Source organism: Ammospiza caudacuta, chromosome 11 (assembly GCF_027887145.1).
Source record: "Ammospiza caudacuta isolate bAmmCau1 chromosome 11, bAmmCau1.pri, whole genome shotgun sequence".
NCBI classification, from domain to species: domain Eukaryota; kingdom Metazoa; phylum Chordata; class Aves; order Passeriformes; family Passerellidae; genus Ammospiza; species Ammospiza caudacuta.
The window spans coordinates 6,051,567-6,073,422 of record NC_080603.1 but is presented as its reverse complement, the minus strand read 5'-3'; the positions used below and the strand labels follow the sequence as shown (position 1 = coordinate 6,073,422).

Genomic DNA, 21,856 nt, shown 5'->3' with positions numbered 1-21,856 from the left:
GTGAGGTGATAGCAGCAGTTAAATTCCCACCTTTTCTGGTCTTACCTCTGCTTTTAATTTCAACACACACACACACAACTACTGCAACTTTCCTAATATCAGAATTACAATATCATCGTATTAGAATTGTATCTTACAATGGAAGTGGTTTCATTTGAATGAGCAAAATCAAGCTAACATGAAAGACTACCATCCAAAGCTGAAATAAACTTGGTTTGCATGTGTTAAAAACACAAAAACAGTATGAATATGGGCATTCTACTTCTCTAATTATAAAAATCAGGAAATAAGAATTAAATACTATATTTTTAATATAAATGCTGAAAGAACTCAGTTCTGAATAAAGGCAACATAACAGCACTATAATTGGAAGAGCAAAAGAATATATTCTTAATAGTTCATGACACTGAAGTTTCCTGCTGAGGAGACTAAAAATTAACTGATTTAGCAATTTCTCTAAAATATGAAGGTTAAATGCACAAGTGCATGGGGGATAATCCATATTTAATCTTTAGGACCTGAACTGCATTACTTACCCTCCACAGCACAGGGTGCTGGCTGGTCCCCAACATGCTCTCTTCCTCTCAGGCTCCTTCCAAAGCTTGTTTTCAAGTTTACAGCTTGAAGAGCTTAACTGGCACAAAGGTACACGAACTGCTCACATACAAAACCCTCCAATTCCTTTATTCATGTTTTCAGGATGTATGTGGTACGTACAATTAACATTACACCAGCTACAGCACCTCTTGCAAGAGGTACCTCAACACAAGTATCCCAGAGCACCAACACAGACACAGACACTACAATATCACTTGGAAATGATTTCCCCCCTCCCCCCTTCTTTTTTTTTTTTTTTTTAATTTTTTTATTTAATCTTGACAGCTAGGGCTTCTGAGCTGTTGGAGATTCTTTGTGGCAGATCCCCTATAGTGCAGTGGCACTGGTGTAAGAAGGCTGCTTGAGACACTGGAAGGTCAGAATGAGAACTGAATGGGGTAACTGAAAGAGGTGCCATTTCCACTGCTGGAAGCTTGGCTGCTGTCTGGGTCCATAGCTGTGTGTCAGCCTCCTGGAGTCCCCTGCACAACCTCCTGCCTTACACGTGTCTCCAAACCTGACACATCAGGAGTTAAACAGTGGGACTCGAAAGACTTTAAAAAGGGATGAGCCTGAGAGAAATCTTTGTTCATTATGACAAGATCAAGGACAATCCCTTCAGGTCACCAGGCTTCACGTGTCCATCTGTTCCCTAAACTCATCCTTTTTTTATTCCGATGCTCTGCTTAAAAATAAACCCAAACTACAAAAAGGTTCAGCTCTGTTCTGTACACGTTCTCCATTTCCAAAGTCATTGGTCTGCATTCAAACCTTCTCCTTTCGCTTCAATTTGGACACTTTCTTGACAGTTCCATTCTTGTTTAGAAGCTTCAAAACACGATCCTTGTGATCCAAGACCTTTAGCATGGAGTCTCGAGCCTCATTGATTTGATCCATCACGAGTTTACACCTCTGCATGTTCCCCTGAAAGGAAACACTTGTCATTAACCACAGAATGCCTTCCCATTTCCCTACCTGTGCCCCTTGTAACTGATGACACAGGCAGTGAACCCACATGGGGTTTTTATGTCAGCACTAGCTTTTACTAACTACCCCTGTAACCAAGGGTATGGTTTTGGGTTTTGGCCACAGGACCTACCTGTATCAGTTCATTGATTCGATGCAGGTCATCATCAGTTGCTGCCTTTTTCTTAGGAATGAGTCCCTCCTGCAGGGCAGTCAGTCTCTCATACACATCGTGCTCCAGGTTTGTCTAAAAGACATCAGCCCTTCATGAGAAGGGTCACTGCCAAGCTGGCAAACTTGCCCATGTTACCAAACCTACACAGAAACAGTGACAATCCATTCCCCTCTCAGCTGCTCTTGTCAGTGATTCAGAAGATGGAGCCTCTGACAAAATGTGGCACTATCATTCCTTTTAACATCCTATTTACAGGATTGCTCCTCTTCTGAAGAAACATGGATCCTACCACAACTGCTTCCCCTACTGCTCACAATACTATTCCAGGAATGCAGAGGTTTTGGGGAGTTTGGTGCTAAAATGCAGAGCACCTACCTCACCCCCAACCTGAAACAGAAGCATCCAGGAATGTGGATCAGTGCTGCCTCCTCAGATCAGCCGCACCATCCCAAACAGACGCTTCTTCAGACCTGTGCATCAGCAGGAGGGAGTTGCCAGTTTTGATCATCTGTACAAAATACATCAGCTCTTATGTCTGGATCAAAACCAACACTCCAAGTTTCCAAGCCACTTAATGCCACATTCCTGAGACAGGGGAAAGCATGTCCCACTCCCTTTGGGCACTATACACCAGCTCCTTTAGGGCATCCCAATGTACTGAGTTTGTAAGAATGTCTTCCTGCCTTACACAGCTTTGTGTTCCCCCATGTTCAGGAAGCTCCAAGGCCCATGCACCTACCAGCTGTAGTAGCTGTGCTGCACAGAGATGGACCTTCCAGCCTTGTGCACGACAGGACACACCCTTCTGATTGGCAATCTCCTGCAGCATGGCCTTCTTCTCTTCTGTCACCAGGAAACACAAGAATACAGGACTCAAATTTCGGGAGTTGGCCAGGCCTCTCCTCTCAAACAACAATAACCCAAGTTCTGTTCTCCCTACGTCCTAATAATCCATAGCAAATAAGCAGCATTTTCATTCAGACAGGAAAGTGACTTCCCATCTGCCATGTACCTGACTGCTGCTTTGACTAACAGGTTATCTGTACTTTCAGAAAGATTATATCATAACCCATTTTTTTCTAATTTAAACAATGTAGTGCTCAATGTTTCAAACACCTGGCACAAACAAGTTAATGGTACATCTTGTACAACTTCTACTCTCTCCTAGATGTATTTGCAGAGTTGTGAAAACCCAGTCTGCTTAGAAATTCTAAAATACTAGCTGAAAAGTCTGGAAGACAGTATGTGATCTCTGATTTCCTTGTATTAGGTAAAAAGGTCTTCTTTAAAAGCCCATTGGTTACTTGACAAGACTAGTTAGACTAAATATGGAATGTCTGTGATTAACTGGCAAGTGTTAGGTGGCCGATGAGAACACTCAGCCGCAGCCTATCACTACAGCACATCCCTTTTATGAGGATACCTTTAGTGAGCACATTTCTATCACTGCACAAAGGCAGATCAATCAATAACCAGAGCATGTTTTCATGTACAGAAGCAGAGCTGACAGTGCAGCCTCCTTCCCTCGCCGTGCTCCCTGCCCAGACTGACCTTTGACGCGGACGTCGCTGTACCTCTGGAAGTGGTGGTACGCGGCTTTCCAGGGGTTGCGGTAGTGCCGCAGCAGCGTGATGGGCGGCCGGGGCCGCACGGGGACGTATCTCACACCCTCCTCATCTGCAAAAGGAGCCACAACTGCATTATCATCAGGAGTGAAAGCAGGCTGGCATCCTCAAGAACGCCAGCAGCAGGTCAGTAAGTGCTGCCTCATACACAATGTGGGTTGAGAAAATTCATTTTCCCTGACATTTTCCCAGCCCCATAATGTCACTGACATATTTTATGAAAAATCCTTTTGTTAGGATCTTTTCTCCTGAGAAGCTGAGAGGCCTCAGAAATTAAACATAAACAATGATTATCTGCTGCTGTGGAATGCAACAGGTGCATCTTTGATTGGTCTCATGTGGTTGTTTCTAATTAATGGCCAATCACAGTCAGCTGGCTCGGACTCTCTGGTCAGTCACAAGATTTCCTTTCCTTTCCTACCTTCTGACAAAATCCTTTCTTCTATTCTTTTAATATAGCTTTAATATATAATTTTCTTTTAATATAATATATATAATAAAATATTAAATCAGCTTTCTGAAACATGGAGTCAAAATTCTCATCTCTTCCCTCATCCTGGGACCCCTGTGAACACTACCACACTATACAAAAAGTGGTGAGGAACACATCCTTGGATTCTCTATTACTCATATTTAGGAAGTGGGAATGTGACAGACCACGTTCTATGAGAAACAAACAGAAGAGAAAATACTGAATAATAACAAAGACATCAGAGATGTCATTACCTATATACTCTTTTGGAGGAGACTTTCGCTTCTCTGCCTTCACCAGCAAACTTTTGGCAGTGGATTTCTCATCATCAGTGCTGTTTGTTTCCATCATGTCCCCTTCCTCTGTGGAGATGACATGCTGCTGCTTACGGGGTTTCTTCCTTGGGGAGGCACCAGGTGGCAAATCACTTGGAGGCATGGAAAGATTGTTGGCCAGCAGTGCCAAAGATGGAGACACAGTACTTGTAGTCAAGGGAGGGACTGCTGAGAGGAAGAAAGAAGAACCCAACCATCAGCAGTGGGAAGATAAGGCACTGTTTGAACACCACCTCAAACAGTGGGTCCTGTTTCAGCACAGTGTGAGGGGTGTGATGTGCACCAACAGCCCAGATATTAAGCCAGTAGTAATTAATAGGACAAGCCTATAAGCTAAAGTCTTTAGTGTCTCATATACATAAACAATGAGAGCAGAGATAATTGTCTGTCCCTCAGTTGCTTCATATTTGAAGCTTATGTTCAATGTTACAAAAAGGAGTCATGCTAACATCTCTCTGTGTTACTGTAAAAACCCCTCTGTATGTACACCAGCACAGGTCACTGTCACAGTAAGCAAATCCCTACTCTCTCATGAGAGGAGAGTCAGATGGAATCAAAGCAGGACTGCAGCACTCTGCTTGCAGGGGTCTGCTTGTACTGCCAAGCCTTCAGCACTGCTCAGCAGGTCACTGCACCAACCAACACACCTGTGCAGCTGGCAGCAGCATGGCAGGTAATCTGAGGGAACACTCCCTGAACTTGGAAGGACAACCAGGCATGACTAAGGCTGCAGCACAACATTTCTGGGATGGGATCTCTTGACAATTTGGCCACAAATGCCAGGAAGAGACAGAAGGGCCCCAAAGAGCTTAATTAATGCTATCTGCCCATGCTCCAGACACAGCTGCAGCAAGGAGCTGCTTTCTCACAAGACAACACACAGCTTCAAGGAGAAGCTAAGCCTGAACTCTGAAACCCATGAATGTGGGATGCATTCCTGTCACTTTGCCACTATACAGTGCCCAGTAAGATCTGTAAGGATCTGAATTTACTGACCATGCAATTTGATAGCAACTATGGCCAAGCTGGAAAAGTAAGGCAATATAATGAACATTTTGAAAAGTTCTAGAGAAAAATATGCATGAATCACATGAGGGCCCTAGGAAATCTTACTGTGGCCATGAATTCCTCACATACAAGAAAGGCCACTGCACCTGAACAGTAGGATTTGTAAACAAACTGAATTCAACTGAGCTCTTCCATAATATGTTGGTACCACTGCTGAGCATGAGCATTTTAGGCAAGGAATTCACACAGACTCTTTGGAGTTGGATCATTTGAATATGAACAAAGAAGCCACAATAAGAAGTGGATTCATGGGAGATTAGGAAAAAGGCAGAAAAGATCTTTATAAAGCATATGGGAACTCTGGTGCTCTGCTACCATGGAAGAGATGTCCTTTAATTTTCAAGATGAAACTGTTGAAAAACCCTCCTAATCCCTCCACTGTCTCAAAACCCAACGTGATGATTCCCAGGCACGTACCAGATACCGGCCGCATGATGTCCATAGGCTCCATTTCCTCTTTGATTTTGATCTCTGGTACCACAGGGCCCAGCACCGCTGACAGGGCCCCACTCATGGTGGATGGAGGAGCAGGAGCTGCCACGATGGTGGTGGAGGTGGGTGGGGCAGCTGCCACAGCTCCTGGGATGGTGGACAGGGCTGCTGCAGGCTGGGAGGTGGGGCTGGCAGCTGCGATGATGGTGGGGATGGCAGAGGGAGGCTGCTGGGAGCTCGGGGGCACCGTGATGGTGGGCTGCTCACCCCCTTGGTTACACACTGCCTCCATAGACACAGGCACTGGGGTGGCCATGGACACGTGGATTTCAGGCTTTGGCTTGCCCCTGGAGCACAAATAAAAGCAAAGAGAAATGAAGTGTATCTCAGTTGGGAGCACCCAGCACAAAAGGAATGAGCCAAACTGCAGTCAGATTATTCAGTTTTTCCTGCACCCACCTGGTGCAGTAAACTATTTAACAACAGGAGAAGGCTTAATCTCAGTTATATTTCCTCCTCCTCTCCCTTTCCAATCTGTATTGATTACAGTTTAATCTAATCTTTCTACCTGTATTGATTACAGATACTACTTTTTTCCATTCACTGTGACAAACAAATCTCATTACTAATTCTAGGTAACTTCAAAATAATTGTTAAGGATTAAAACAGTTCTACAACGCAGCCAAGAGGAGCTTTTACCCACAACTGTACTGGCCCCATCCTCTGCAGGAGCTCCCACTGTGGCTTACAGTTATAAAACAACAAATTGTAAAGCCACTGAACTCAAGTGAGGCAGGGCAGAAGCTGCATTTACCTTTCCTCAGAATGAATTTTCAAGTACTATAGAATAAAGTTTTGAGGCCTATCTGCCCTTACACTAGCAGAGGGTTTTTGTTTGTTTCTGTGAAAGCTCATCACCACAGCTTTTAAAGGTAATTTCCTCAGCTTCACAAACAGCAGAACTTGTCAAATCTGTTTGAGTTCGTCACAAATTCAAAATAGATTTTTTCCCAAAAGAAAGAAAAGTGCCAATAGCCAAAGAATACAACTCAAATAAATATAATGGAACTATTATGGTGCAGGTGGCTGCTCCCTGAAGTCTTACCCAGCAGGCCTTGGTGACCCAGACGTGCTTCGCATCGTGCTCTCCACACGTGTGCTGGCCACTTCGGGTGGCTGAGGGGGAATTAAACTTTTCCGGACTGCCAGCCTGAAAAGAGACAGACAGATCTAGGATTCTCACCTCCCTGGTGCAAAGACAAACACCCCTGAGAGTAAAGAAATCAGCTCTCTTAAACCAGGACAGGAGTTATGGCTGTGGCACTGCTCTCTGTCTTCAGTGTAATCAATTCACTACACAAAGAGTCTCATTTTACTTTTCAAATTAGGTATTTTATTTTCTTTTAAAATAAAAGATAAGTTGCTCTGGCCTAGTCTCACCCAATTTAGGGCTTCTCCAAGAATGCCAGCTTTACTTTCATCCCATCAGTGGGAACACTTTGCTGCAACTGCCAGGCTCCAGCAGTGGACAAAGGGGTCTGGCCATGCCACTGCTGCTTCAAGACTGAGCAAATCATCTGCAGCTAAATAGGGCTCACATGGGCATCTGCCTCCTTTAGCTGGACCTGACTGTCAGAGCCTGACTGCAGCACCTCAAACCTGAGTGTGGATATTAGGATGATGAGGCTGATAAAGGTCTTTTAGACACTACTCAGTCTCCCGTGGAACCAAAAGTCAAACTGTTATCCAAAATAATCAACAAATTTAAACAGTCTTTAGTGATCTACCTGACTCTTTAACTTCTCTTTCAGTTTTACAGCCTACAGCTTCTCTGCCTTAAAAAAGGTTTCCACCCACATAGAAAGTATGCAATTTTAATCTCACAGGACACATTAGTGCCACACATTTTCAGCTGCTAGCTGGGAAGAAATGCATTGTTAATTCTAAAGCTGTCTCTTGCCTCTTTATTAAGGCATTTAAAAATAGACAGGCAACATAAAATATTTTAAGAGTTTAAGTTACTCCCTCCCTTTTTCCTAATCAGATTTCACAGCAGGGTACTAATCCTATCCTTTCCACTCATCCACATATTCTTCCAAGAAAAGCACTGAAGAAAAAGCACCCAATTCTAATTTTAGTAGACTATGAACTCCTTCTTCTTATCACACTAAGCAAGAAAGCCTCAAATCCACTTTGTCTCAAAAAGTCACTTTCAAGACCTAGGAGACAAACTGTCCTTCTCATTTTATTACTGACACTACAGAAAACTATATCCTGCCCTGGGGGAGGAAAATCATTGTTTCACTGATCAGCAGGTTACTTATAACCATTGCTGACTGAATAATCTGCTGGAGTACTGCTTATCTCCACTGAAATGATTCCATGTGGCTGGGTGGTTGCACAGAAGTGTCACCCACGAGTCACCTCCGCTGCACTCACCCGTCCGTGGCCGGTTTCTTGCGGAGGATGCTGGGCCGTGGCGAGGAGCCCTGGGCTGGAGCACTGGCACTGGCACTCTGGTTGTGGGTTTGCACAACTGTGGTTGCTGCAGATGCAGTGTTGAATGTGCTGCTAATAGGATTGGCTACAATGGTGGCTCCATCTGCCAAGACTACTGCTGGGAAGGATGGACATGGACACGGCAGAGACAAAAACAGAGAGGGGAAAGCAGCAGTTACTTAAGGGAATGTGATGACAAAGCAGGTGTCTGCAGAGCAAATGTTGTCCATTCTCTGAGTCCCTCAGTCTCTTAACTGCAGTGCTTTCAGACTCCTTTGTAAGCAGAGCCTTTGCCACGAGCAATCTGATCACTGAACCTTCTGCTGGGAAGACAGAAACTACTTCCTGCCTAACAACCACTTCTAGAGAAATTATCTTCTCCAGAAGGCAAGGAAAATGCAGAAATCACTGGGGAGATCACCAACACAACTGGGTCAACAGAGCAACACTTCTGGTAGAGCCCATGTGGCAACACATGTGAGCTCTAAGTGACATCAGGTGTGTTTGCATTCTGACAGCCTGTCTGGCCAGCTGAGGGATGCAGAGCACATGGACAGCCAGGAAATCACTGTGCAGTGCCTGCCAGCGATGCAACAGCTCATTCTCTTGGATGTCATCTCCCATTCCTCCTGTAAGCTCTTGGGGCTTCATCAGACCAATAACTTACAATGAAAGATGGTTTCTGTCACAGCTCAAGATCAGGTTACCAACAGCAGAAGGTACCTGGCTGTACTCTAATTGCTCCTAGGATCTCATGCACAGCCAGAGAACATCACTCACTTGTAAATTACTTTTGCTACAAGGCCTTACTGAAGGCATTTGTTTAAGCTCAGGCACTACCAGTGTTTTCCACTGAAGTAACCCATCCAAGGCTACCCACAGGCTCCACCTAGCATGCTTTAAAAATAAATCACTTCAGAAACAGCCAACAAGCATTTGCTGGGAGAGTGTGTGCATGGATGTGTCCACCTCTGGACCACAGAGACTGCAACAACATCATGAGTCACAGCCACATGTGCAGGACTCAAAGCTCAGCTGCTTTGTCTCACTCTGAAGAGAGGACTTGGCTGGTTGCTCTTACCTGAGGTTTTGGTGTCTCCCGGTGGCTGCTGGGCCCCGATGGGCGCTGGCTGCAGCCCCTGGGCGCCCATGGGTGCAGCAGGGTGCAGTCCCTGGGTGCCAATGGGCGCTGGCTGGATGCCCTGGGCACTGATGGGGGCAGGCTGGATGCCCTGGGCACTGATGGGGGCAGGCTGGATGCCCTGGATGTGCCGGGCGTGAGATGCATCCACTGTCATCAGCTGCATGGGGTTCAGGTGCACGGTGGAGGCCACTCCCACACCAGTCTGAGCCGTGATGGCCGAGTTGGGTGCCTGGGCTGAAACTGGAGCAGCGCACACACCTCAGCAGCAGGTCACCACCTCAGCTCCCCCTCCCACCTCCTGCTCAAACACAACTTTTCAAAGGCTTTTTTTGCTTTGAAAAATTAATTTGCCCATCTGCTTGTTGCAGTAGTAAATATGAGAGTAGGGAAGACTGTCTGCCAGAGGAATTAATTACTGTTGATTTTAATTCCATTTTTTTATTTCTAATTGCAGCCAGAGAAAAGAGCAGTTTAACTCTGGTTTTAGGCAGACTCAAATTACAGTCTCAGAATGCTGTGCTCTATTTTTGCCCACTATCGTATTTTACAGTGCTTGTAAGTACCAACACTTGGCATTTTTCCCTCCTTAAAAAATAGATTAAAAGTAATCAGAAACCTAAGTAATTTATTGTGCTCTGAAGCTGACTCAACTCTGAAGCTGAACACAACCTTATCTGGCCTCAGAACAGGCCAGATAGAACAGGGATCCAGTTACAGGCTGGATCCTACAGCTCAAATGAACACAATTATCTTTCAGTGGCAGAACAATGTTTTCAACAATAGCTCAAGCAGTAGAATAATTTAAATAAATTCACAGCTCCAAACTACTGATTCCACCTTTTTTTGTGTATTACAGTTCTCCCATGCAGCACTTTAATATTTTTGGGCCACTTGCAGACCCTGGATCTCCAGATTTCCAGGCTCTGCAGAGCTACACCAGGATTTCTGCAGCCACACACAGAATGCAAGTGTGAACTTGCCAACAATGGCCTTGATTGCTAACAACGCAGAACAAGCTGGTTTTATCGCTGTCACAGGATTTCCATCAAGTTCTTGTGCTGACAAGACACTCTAAAAACAGGCATCAAAAACTGAAACCAGGTCCCTGAAAATGGCTCTGTATAAAGTGTGGCACATTTATTCTCTTAGTCAAAACACTGTTGTTGCAAAACTTTCTATCCAACAAAATCCTTTTAGGATAATAAATAAAACACAACCAGCATTTGGTAAACCAAAATTCTGCACTAATTCTCCTTATCTCAGTGATCTTTTAAAAAGTCTCTTCTGAAATCCTCTGTACCCTCACCCAGCTGTGCTCAGCATAGGTGCACCTTCCTCCTCATACCCTGAATTCTCTAAGTTGCCACCACCAGCTGCCATAATTAATACCTTCCATGGATTCTTCAAGTCAATTTAACAAGTTAATTATGTAAAATGTCTCTGTCAATAAGCTCCTGATGAAGAATATACATCTGCATTTATACAAATGACCATTAGCCTACCAGCACCCCAATATCCCTCCAGAACTGGAACCCCTGACTGTGTGCAATTATGTTCTGTCAGGGAAGGTTTAGATTGGATAGTAGGAAAAAATTCTTCACATAAAAGGTTGTTAAGCCTTGACACAGGCTGCTCAGGGAAGTGGTGAAGTCCCTGACCCTGGCAGAATTAAAAAAAAAAAAAAAAAAAAAAAAAAAAAAAAAAAAAAAAAAAAAATATATATATATATATATATTTAATATAAATATATAAAATATATTAATATATATATTATATAAAAAAAATATCTCCCACTTGGGAGAATGGTTTCGTGGTGCCTTTAGGAGTGCTGGATTAATAGTTAGATTTGATGATCTTGAAGGTCTTTCTCAATCTAAAGAACCCAATGATTTTACACTTTCCTGTTCAACAAATGGGCTTTGCCTCCTCCCAGTCCTTCTAAATTTCCTCTGTACTGCTCACAGGAATCATGCTGCCAGCAGACACAGATATTCCATGAAAATCCACATCATGCATGTTCTTGCAGTCTGGATAGTGGAAATGATCCCATTATAGAGAACAGCCCTAAACAACCTGGTAAGGTAAAAGTGCTCCAAATTTTGTCACAGAATCACATAAGCTTGGGTTGTGCATCAATTTTTTGACTGCAAATTACTGTGACTGTTCAAATACATTAATTGCTCCATTTTTCTAAACAGAACACTAATGCAAGGTTGCAATGCAAATTAATTTCTCCCTTTTTGGTTCAGGTTTCCATCTCAAACTGTACATTCACATGAAAATATATTAAAAAAGCTTATCAGAACACAGGGAATGAAGATGTATCAAAGAGTTGGCTTGGTTTGGAGGAGCCAAACTGTTTTAATTTGTAGACTCAAAACTTTTACTTATAGACAAGTAAAAGTCTATAAGTAGAGCCTTTGAGATATCAAATACGAAACTCCTAAAAAAACAACAAATCATCAGAGACTTTTTGTGACTAATTTTCAGAGTCAAGCACAATCCTTTTAGTTCCTTCCATCACTAGAGCACATCCATAAGCTCAACAAAGCCCCAGGGCTGCCACCCCCAGCTGGGCTTACCTGGGTACTGGCGGATGGTGGACACGGAGCTGGTGATGGGGGTGTAGGTGTGGGCAGTCAGAGGGTAGGCAGAGGGGGGGTAGGTGGGTAAGAAATACTGGAACTGGACAGGCACCGACTGCCTACAGGCATCAAAGAGAGCAAGTGTTACACAGAGTTCAACAGGTAACCCTCAGTGCCCTTTAGCACTCCCTGAACTACCAAATCCCATCCTCCCCCTCAGGTTTTACAGTGTTATTTCCACCACAGCAGAAAAGGGCACTCACACCTCACTCACACACTCTCTCTCATGGGTGAAGGTGTTGGTTCTGCTCACCTGTTGTCATTTCTGGTTTCCATGGCCACTGGGTTGGGAGATGCCCTGTGGCTGGACAGAGGTATGAGGTTACTCCTCTCTGCTGTGTAGTCAGACTGGATCCGGGGAGAAGTGTGGGTGATTTGCTGGGGAACCACTTTAGCTGCAAGAAAACAAACATATCATCAACTGACAGTCAAAGGAAAGGCTAGTGAACACTGCAAAGCAAGATCAATAACCTTGTCAAACAAAACAACCAACTCCACTCCCTTCCCTCTCAACCCAGAACAACCTACCCTATCCACAAATGATTTCCTACCCACAATAGGCCAAAAGAAAAAGAACAAAGCATTTCTCATCAATTTATATCAGAATGGATGGATATTCTAAATACTTATATAAATGATACTGGCTAACAAAGTCATTTCAGTGCTCAGATTAAGTCAATTTTTTTAAGATCAGCCCAAACCATTCTGATGTCAAGAACAAGAACACTGGAAATGAGACCAAGGCAGACAAGTGTCTGTGGATAGAGGCCATGAAAAGGAAGAAAACACCTACAAGAGCTTTACAAGAAACACTGATGTATGAGATACAATTTCACTCCTTGGAAATTTATACTTGGGGAAGAGATTTCAAGATTTCAAAAGAACAAGGAGGTCAGCAGAAAAACAGACGAACAAAAGGAAAGTTATGCAGTTCTGTAGGAAACATCTCAGGCACATTCCACAGGCATCCAGGCAAATAAAGTTCCAACCTTTAGGCCTTTGTGTTTCACATTCAAGTGAACACACTAATCAAATCCACCTAACACCTCAAGAAGCACATGAAGTAACTTAACAAAATCAGCTATGAAAGCCATAGTCTATCACCAAGCAGTTAAAACTTTTAGAGTATCCAATGTGGGTTTTGAAATGCCAAAAGGCCCAAGTTTGTATAAAAATTCAACAGAGAAAGTAAATGAGCCATTTTATTACTTGCTCCTCCTGGAACATCTATTTCTTCCTGATATTAAAAAAAAATTAGAATACTAGATGTGTTAATTGGTTTCTCCCAGCCTGATTTTCTTTCCCTCCTTAATTTGCTAACATGCACAAACACTTCCAGCATGCAGAGAAAAACTGAAGCACGAGTTACACATTTTTCTGAGAACTGAAATCACTCACCAACTGGGATGTTTGAGGTCGTGACAGCTGTAGCATGGGAAGAATGTGAGGGCATTGTCATGGTAACAATGGTGCTTGTAGGCGCTTGGGTGTGAGATACAGAACCTGAAGGAAAAAACCAAACTTAACAGGAGATCTTTTTATGGAGCCCTACCATGCCAGTGTATCCATATCCTAAAGAGGGCAAAACCCCCAAACCAGACAAACTCCCTGAAAAACTCAGTAATTTCACTCCTGAAGCCATGCACCTCCAAATGCAGTCTTTATTTTGAAAAAATATTTGCTCAAAAATGATTGGGTTCTAAATTCAAAGAAAGCCAACAAAAAGCAACAAGCCCCATCCCTCATGATGCTCCCACAACAGCCTTATAAATACTCACCAGCTGTGGTCGCTGAAGCAATGGTATTTGTTGCCAAAATAGGTGCCACAGTTGCTGCTGCCACTGGAGTACCAGTACTGAAAATGGTTTTCTATGAAAAAAAAAAAAAAAGTCTTAAATTTAGAAGACTACTACATTTAACATCTATAGTTAGTATAGAATCACCTTGCACTGACCGTACAGAACATTATTTTCTAACTCTTCTCCAAAGTGCAATCTCAGCCTGCAGGCTCTAAAGAAGCCTCGAGCAGCAGCGGGAGGTGCTGTGCTGGCCTACCTGGGCCATGGTGTGGAGCTGTGGTTTCTGGGTGCCGATGGCAGGGTGCGAGGGCAGCGTGATGCGCGTGGCCGTGTCCCGCGGCTGCGCCGGCCGCTGGATGCTGATGGCTGCCGAGGGCGGGTGCTGCTGGATGGACAGCGTAGGGCGGCTGCGGGGCAAGACAAGAACTCATCAAGGGAACCTTCTGGAGACTGAGTGTGGGACATAACACAGGCACACACATCAGGCCTCAGTGCCCTCCCTGGTGACAGCAGCGCTGCTGTCAATCACGTGGCCAAGCAACATAAGGAATTTGAGCTACACTGTTCTGTCCTCATCTGCTCTGTGCACCCAGCCAGGAGTTATCATAACTCTTATCAGTTAAACTTCCTTTCAGCATTCACATGTCACTTTTCACTGTGTCTTCATAAAAAATATAGGCCAAATACCCACAAGTTCCTGCAACACAAACTCTGCGGTCCACAAATGATTCCTTAAGGTCCTTCCTTTCCATAACACAGAGCCCTTATAAAGCCCTTTTACCCTTATAAATCTGTATAAGTTCATGCTTATACACATTTTTATTCACAGAACTTCAAGGATTTGCACTGTGCAAAATATTACTATTTTCATTTTATATCCTCCCATAAATAGAGGATTATCAGCTCAGGCTGATTAACATTTCCCCTTGCTGCAATTTCTGTCATATTCAGAGTTTCTGTAGGTTTTACCTAAGAGTTGACTCTGTGGCATGTGCTGCTGTTGTGGTTATAACAGGGGACTGAGCTCTCGTGGCTGAGACAGTTGCCACCACTGCAGGAGGAATAGTGCTTGAAGTTGTCACAGGAGGACGTGACTGTTAAAAAAAAAAAAAGAAGCATCAAAGAGAGAACATTAAGAAAGGAAATTCTGCAGTTTAGAGAACAACTAGGAATTACTTGATTAAAACTGGTTTCTCTGCACCTCGTCACTAAGTTTTGGCATTCTGAGGCATTTCCAGTCTTCCTGAATTGATCTACAAGCTCCTAAGCAGAACTGTCCTGGTTTTCAACACACATACAGCACAGGAACCAGGAAGCAACAAAGATAACATTAAAGACCTTGAAGGTCTTTAGGAAAAACCTCAAAGGTCAGTTCCCTTCAAAATGAAAAGAAAGGAAATTCCAGTACACACAAAGTTAGAGGTGATTGGAATCCTAAGTGAAAGCACAGTGGGAAGATGTTTAACCCTCTGTCCGGGGGCTGAACACTAGCACTGCTGCAGGGAGACAAGATCTACCATCTTCTCCTTATACAGGTACAAAAGCCAAGACATACAGCAGCATATTACAGTGAGATTTCAAAAATTCTACATCAATTCATATACTGAACAATAAATTAACACCAGCACATTGTACTGGATCTTTCAGTCTTTAAAATTTGAGTGTGTCTGAATGAAATTGTCTTCCCAGTTTCTAAGTACTTTGGAGCCAGATTAAAACCCACCAGGTCTATGAAGGAAATACAGCAAATAGAGCTGGAAGAGAGCTGACAGCAGCTGCACACAAATAATGAGAATTTATACATTACAGCTGAGTGCCAGGAAGGGTTTGGAGGTCAGTGATGTGCAGAGCTGCCTGGCTGCTACCTGCCTGGATTGGCTGGTGGATGATGTGCTGAACTGCTGGCTGGGCTGCAGCTGCATTTGGCAACTGGGAGGCTGGTCTCAGCACTGTGGTTACTTTAGAACTGGACATCACTGCAGCAGCTGCTGCACCTGGGGAAGAAACCAAGCACGTTAAAATTCAGCTCCATCACAACCACAGACACACCCTGACATCAGCTGGTATTTCAGTTCTAATGCATTTCATATTCAGGGCAGTTCATGATAATGGTGTAAAAATAAGGCTTTCAATAAACATATATAAGGGTTACAAAAGCATGTGTGGAGGGGTAGGTATTATTTTAAATTAATTTGCTTTAGAGGTATTTCATATTCCCCTATAATAGCCTTGTATTGCAAATGCCATGTTTTCTTATTCCAAGCTATGGAAATCAGTAGAAATAATTCAGTTTGATTACTGGGCCAATGTGTAAATAAGTCATCTGATACCAGCAATGATCTCACTGCAGCTGATGAAGTTCAGAAGAAAAATACACTTGCAAGAGAACAAGGAAACACCACACCACACAAAACAAAACACACAGCTACACCTCCCCCCAGAAAACCAAGACCAAAACTCCACACTATTTAAACCTGCAACTGATTAATTTGTCTCCTGTCTGATGACTCCTGATCATAATAAATCACAGTAGCAGGTAAACAGCCTTGCAGTCAGATGATGAACTGGGTTATATATCTTCTGTACATGTCCTCCATTGAAATTACCTCAAAAGTTAATATTCAAACCCAGAGAAAAAGGGCAGGGAAAAAAAGAAAATGTGTACTGAGAGTGCAAGTCTGTGGCAGCTGTCCCCTCAGAATGAGGTGAACAACACTACTGTAGCTACAGAGAAACCTCCACAGTCCTTCTACCTGCTCTAGTTGAAGATTATGTTTTTGCTCACATCAATTTATTTTTCTTGAGTGAGTCAGCAAATAACATTGAGCATAAAAAGAAATAAAACTGACAAATGGTACTTGGAATTCAGATCAATTTAAAGCTGAGCTGCAAACCCAACCCATAAGACTTTGAAAGCAAAGTTGCAGTCAGAAATCTGCCAGGCTGTACTGAGCACAGGGCTGCATTAAGGGCTGATTTCCTGTTTTACAAGCTGTAGCATCCAAAATGCTGGGAAACAAGAGCCTGTAGGTATCACCAGCATTTAACTCATGGGAAAATGCAAATGCACACAATATGATGTGCTAGCATGCATAACAATGCACGAGTGGTCCTGTGACAGGGGGACACAAGAACGTGGCTCACAACTGCCAGAGGTGAGCAGTACTTGCTGCCCAGAATGCACATGACATTTTGCAGGGCAGGTGTGTCTCTACCAGTGGATGTTTTTTCTTGATTGTTTTAACAGCAAAGAATTAGAATAACAGATGTGCTGCTATCTGCCAGCATTTTAAACACTGTCACGTGGTTCTGCCCTAAATGGCTGAAAGCAACATAATTCTTAAAAGGCCAGCAGTCACTCCCTCATGGCAGCAGTTTTAACATCTGAGGGAACAGCTGCATTAGCAGTGAAGAGTTTCAGAGGTGTGGGCTGAATGCAGCAGCTGAGAGCCTGTGAGCAGGAGGCAGGGACAGCAGAGCTGGATCTTTACCTCGGGGCAGATGAGAAGCTCCAATGTGCAGGGGAGGCCCAGGAGCACTGCTCCTGATGATGGACATCTGCACGTTGGTGGCCATGATATGGTGCAGGTTACTGGGATGCCCCTGCAGAGTTCAAGAACAAAACAAGTCAGCTGTGTTGACAAGAATCAGTGGCCACAGAATCACCATATCTCAGCCTCAGGGACAGAAAAGAGATCCTGGAGGAATACTTGGTGTACCAAGGCTTCATGCATTAAAAGCTGAGTGGAGGAGACAGGATAAAGTTACAGAGCCTGCTGCCACTGGAAGATGTGAACACTTCTCTGTTTCACTGGTGTGTTTTGATGGTTGGTACCTGGTGACAGCCACCCAGCAGCCACCCACAAACAGCCAGAGAGTTGTCCCTTCTAGCATTGCTGACATTAAGGCAGAGTTTCATACCACCTCTCCAATAAACTTGAGAGAATGGTAGAAACCTGGCAAATGCTGGAACAAATTCTATTTTTTTTAAATTCTGGACCGCCTGGGGATATTAATATAAGATAAATCCATGAAATTGCTGCACATCCTTAGCCAGACTAATTCAAGTCCACCTAAAGGCACTTTACATCAAAACCCTGAGAGGTTTAGTAATGACTGTTCTGACAAACTATTTTCAAACCAACAGGGCTGGCTCTGCAGTCAAGTTAGAGGAGAAAAAGAATTTCAAATCATGATCTACACAGACTCAAATTTTGTCACTCCTAGTTCAGTAAGAACACAGTGCAAACCCATGCACTGTTCACTGATCTCTTCTGATCTCCTCCCAGGGAAGCTGAAGAACACTGCAATAATGAATCCCAGCAGTTTTTCCACAGCAGAAAGTCTCCAAGTGACACTGACACAGCAGGAGCTTTTAAGGAAAAACCCAGCTTGTGGGTATGGCTCTGCCATCACAGCCTGGCTGTGCTATCCAGTTGGATGATCCCAAAAATCAGCAGCTTTGGAAAGAGATGGTGATTACCAAGCCTGAAGTTTAATGGTCCAGGCAGCACTGAACAGGGAAATCTGCTCTCTTTAAACTCCCTCACCTCAGCTGTACTGGTACTGATCTGAGCATGCAGTGAGATGGAACAGAAAAGCCACCAGAAAACCAGACCTGTTGCCCACTGATGGTTGCCACAGGGATTGTTGGAGCCTGTGGGATGCTGCTTTCCATGGTCACAGTCACTTGCCCAGGGACCTTTGTGGGAGCTGAGAGAGTGGAGGGTGGAGCAGGAGCGATGGGCCGGCTGGGCATGGTGGGCTTCAGGGGAGGCTGCAAGAAATGGAAAAACAGAAACATTGGCAACTTCAAATGAGACCCAAGTGTTGGAGCAGCAATCATTCTGTGGGGTCAAAGCCTGAGGAGAAAGTTTATATAAGTATGGCTTAATAGTTGGAGAGGAAAGATATTGAACGTTTGGTTATTCCAAACAAAGAAAGGGCATATTTTGTCCTGGAAATATGCAGGTTCTGGTATGGGCCATCAGTGGAATCTGTCAGGGCTATGGTATTGCCCTACAGGCACTGGATATTATCAGTTAACATTATATCCCGCAGAGAAAATGGAAACTTGGTTGAAATCATGGCTGAAATACTAGCAAGTCCTCAATGCATCATCTGGAACAGCCAAACCCACAAGGCACTGCACAGCTAGCAGAACATGCAAGGAAAGCTTTAGAATCAAAAGCAGGGAAGGTTTTGGTGTAATTTACTTTTTTTCAAAACCTACTCATACAGACTGTATTGATGAATCCTCTCATTACCTTCATAAGTCCATCTGAAAAAGAAAGTGGCACGGCTGGAGTCAAATGTGCTGGTGGTGCTGTCACTGTCACTGGGGCCCCAGACTGGACAGGGTGGTGCTGGGTCAGCATCTGGACCTGTGGGTATGGCCGGACCACCACGGGCTCCTGCTTCTCCTCCCGGGGCTGGATGGAGCCACTGGGGCCCATGTGCTCCCTGGGAGCGACTTCTGCCTCACGACTGGATTCCTCACTCACTGGGGAAAAACAGGGAAAAAGGTCAGAATTGTTACAAAGCCTGCTTTGGTCACCCACTAGGTCAGAGATGAGATGTTGGAAATATCTAAATTAAAGTCAGTTTTATAATTAGACATATTTCAGGGATGGAAAAACTGGGAATTCTGGCACTGCTTCTGTCTGTTCCCCTCAGAGCTGATGGGGTGGGCAATGCTGGGGAACCTGGGGTCAACTCTGAGAAGTCCAACTAAACACCTCCTTAAACACAGATTAATTAAGTTTTCTTTCAAGTGAAAAATATTTAATTATCTAAGTAACTGCTATTAAGTCCCAGATCAAGCAGCATGAAAAACTGCACATTTAATGCAATATGTGTGTGAATATCGAGCAGAAGAAAGGTATAAAACCTGAAAATGAAGCTGCTCCCCCAGTCACTTCTGGAAACCTGTCAGCACGGCAGGGACAGCAGGAGCTGGGATCACAGTTCCCGCCCCATTTATTTGCAGTTCCATGAGATGCTGAGCGGGACAGGCACCTGCGCGCAGACACCGGGCACAAGGCACATCCCGGTTCTGCGGCGCTGTCCCGGCAGCCGCCCCGGTGCTCTCCGCACGCGGACCCGCGGCAGCTCCCGGCCCGGCCCGGGCCCGCCTCGCTCCTCCCGCCGAGGCGAGCGGCAGAGCGCCATGGGCGGGGCGGGGTTCCCGGGATCGCTCCCCGCCCCCGTTGCCGACAGCCGCGGGGCCGGGATGGCGCTTACCTGTGGCGGCGGGGGCGATAATCCCGGCCGAGCCGCTGGTGGGGATGGGCGGCGGCGCTGGTCCCAGCGGGGCGGGAGGCGCGCCCGAACGGGGGAACTGCTGCGAGCTCATGTCACCTGCGGGAGGGCAGCGCGGCCGTTATGTCGCGACACGCCCGGCCCGGCCCCGCCGTCCCGACCTCCCTCCGTCCCTCCCGCTCTCCGGGCGCGGCCCCGCGGCCACACCCACCCCGGCGCGCCCGCGCGGGCGGGTTCGCGCGGCGCCCGGCCAATGGCGGCGGGGCGGCACCGGCCAATCAGCGTCCGCCCTGCGCGCCCCGCCCCGCCGCGCCGGGCCGCAGGGCCCGGATGTGCCCGGCAGCGCGACGGCCCCGCCGCCTCGGGCCGGGCCGCACCGCGCCGCTCTGCCCTGCTGCCGCCCCTTCGCGATGCCCCCTCCGCGGTGCTTCTGCCGGCTGGAGGCTCGCTGCCCCCTGCCGCCGTCGCGATGTGAAGCGGCGGCCGCCGTCCCCTACCCGCAGCCCCTCCTCGGAGCCAGCCCCGGCCCGCAGATGTAGGCGATGCCGTGCGCCGGCCGCGGCAGTACCTGTGCCCGGGGCGGTGCCGTGCGCCGGTCCCTGAGGCCGGTCGCCCCGCGTCGCCGCCGCTGCCGAGCGCCGCTTCCGCCGCTGTAGCTGCCCGCACCCGATTGGCCCCGGCCAGCCCCGCCTACCCTGAGTTGCCGCGTCTCATTGGCTGCCGAGCCCGCCCCGCGGGGCCGCCGGGAGATGTAGTCCGCAATGGGGGTGTGGCGGGCACAGATCTCGCGAGGCGCGGGAGGGGCGGCGCTGTGCCCGAGCGCGCCATTGGCCGCGCGCCGCGAGGTCTCCGAGGAGACGCGGGGTGGGCGGGACAGGCCACGGTCACCACGAGGCCCCGCCTGCCCCCTCGGACCCGCCACTGCCCCGCCAACACCCCCTCGGACCCGCTCCGGCCGCACCCCGAGCTCCGCACCCCGTTGTTGCTCTACACGTCCGGCCAAACCACTCCCCCCCCCACATACACTCCCCCTCAGAGTCCCCAGCACCCAGTCTGGGAAGTGACAAGAGGACGCGGCGGGAAGGCGTTGGGCGTCGCTGGGGAGGGCACGGAGGGAGTCAGCACACCAAAAACATCCTAAACCCGCCATAATTTGGGCGGTCCTCCAAAAGTCCCTGGGGAGGCCGCCCAAAGTGTTCCCACCAGTCCTGGGAAGGGGACACAAGGACATGGCGGGGCTCTGGCGCTTAGCACCCCAAATCCCCTAAAATTCGGGGGTGTCCCCGAAGCACCCTGGGGATTCCCCGAAATCCCCAACCCTCATTCTGGAAAGGGACAACGGGATACGGGCGGGGCACCCCACCCTCCCCTATCACTGGGATGGAGGAGGAAAAGTAATAATAATAATAAATAAAAAAAAAAAAACCAAAAAAACCAACCCCACAAACCTCGGAGACGACACACATCACAGCCCTGAGAGACCACAGTGCAGGGCTGCCTCACGTTTGCTTACAAACACATCAGAACACCACCATTCTTCATGATATTCTCATGTTTTGAGGCTCACAGATGAACTCAGCCAGACACCTGCCAGTTTCAGAGATTTAATAATATTTTAAAACGAAACCAGGAGGAAAACCGTTAAAATTTCAGGATCACGTGTAAGTAATCCTTAGGTCTGCCTTAGTGTCTGTTGTGAACAGGAACACAAACAGTGTTTGTATTTGTGTAACACGAGCAGCAGTTTGTCGCGGCGGGTGTCACTCTCCAGGACCCGCACCAGCCAGCCTGTCCTGCGGTTCAGCTCCCTCCTGAGACATTCCCTTTCTCTGTGCCTG

At 46.3% G+C, this 21,856-nt stretch overlaps 1 protein-coding gene across 1 annotated transcript; it reads right to left on the bottom strand.

The window, feature by feature from the left end:
• Positions 1-808: 808 nt before the first annotated feature.
• SAP130 (Sin3A associated protein 130) lies at positions 809-20,621 on the bottom strand. The gene is made up of 21 exons (XM_058811974.1): positions 20,587-20,621; positions 20,001-20,117; positions 19,025-19,260; positions 18,376-18,534; positions 17,249-17,360; positions 15,627-15,751; positions 14,727-14,851; positions 14,014-14,164; positions 13,737-13,827; positions 13,357-13,461; positions 12,212-12,353; positions 11,896-12,017; positions 9,251-9,553; positions 8,110-8,287; positions 6,776-6,880; positions 5,656-6,017; positions 4,090-4,338; positions 3,290-3,415; positions 2,478-2,581; positions 1,697-1,810; positions 809-1,521 (listed from the first exon to the last, which is right to left on the bottom strand). Exons 2-21 carry the CDS (start codon positions 20,110-20,112, stop codon positions 1,363-1,365), a joined length of 3,180 nt encoding a protein of 1,059 aa, XP_058667957.1. The 5' UTR covers positions 20,113-20,117; positions 20,587-20,621; the 3' UTR covers positions 809-1,362.
• Positions 20,622-21,856: the final 1,235 nt, after the last annotated feature.

Excerpts from the sequence above, each read along its gene's own strand:
- SAP130 (XM_058811974.1), bottom strand. The coding sequence starts at position 20,112 with ATGAGCTCGCAGCAGTTCCCCCGTTCGGGCGCGCCTCCCGCCCCGCTG. Across the intron at positions 13,462-13,736 it reads TGCTTCAGCGACCACAGCTG|GTTCTGTATCTCACACCCAA; the intron begins GTGAGTATTTAT and ends TTTTTCCTTCAG. Across the intron at positions 8,288-9,250 it reads GGGAGACACCAAAACCTCAG|CAGTAGTCTTGGCAGATGGA; the intron begins GTAAGAGCAACC and ends CATCCTTCCCAG.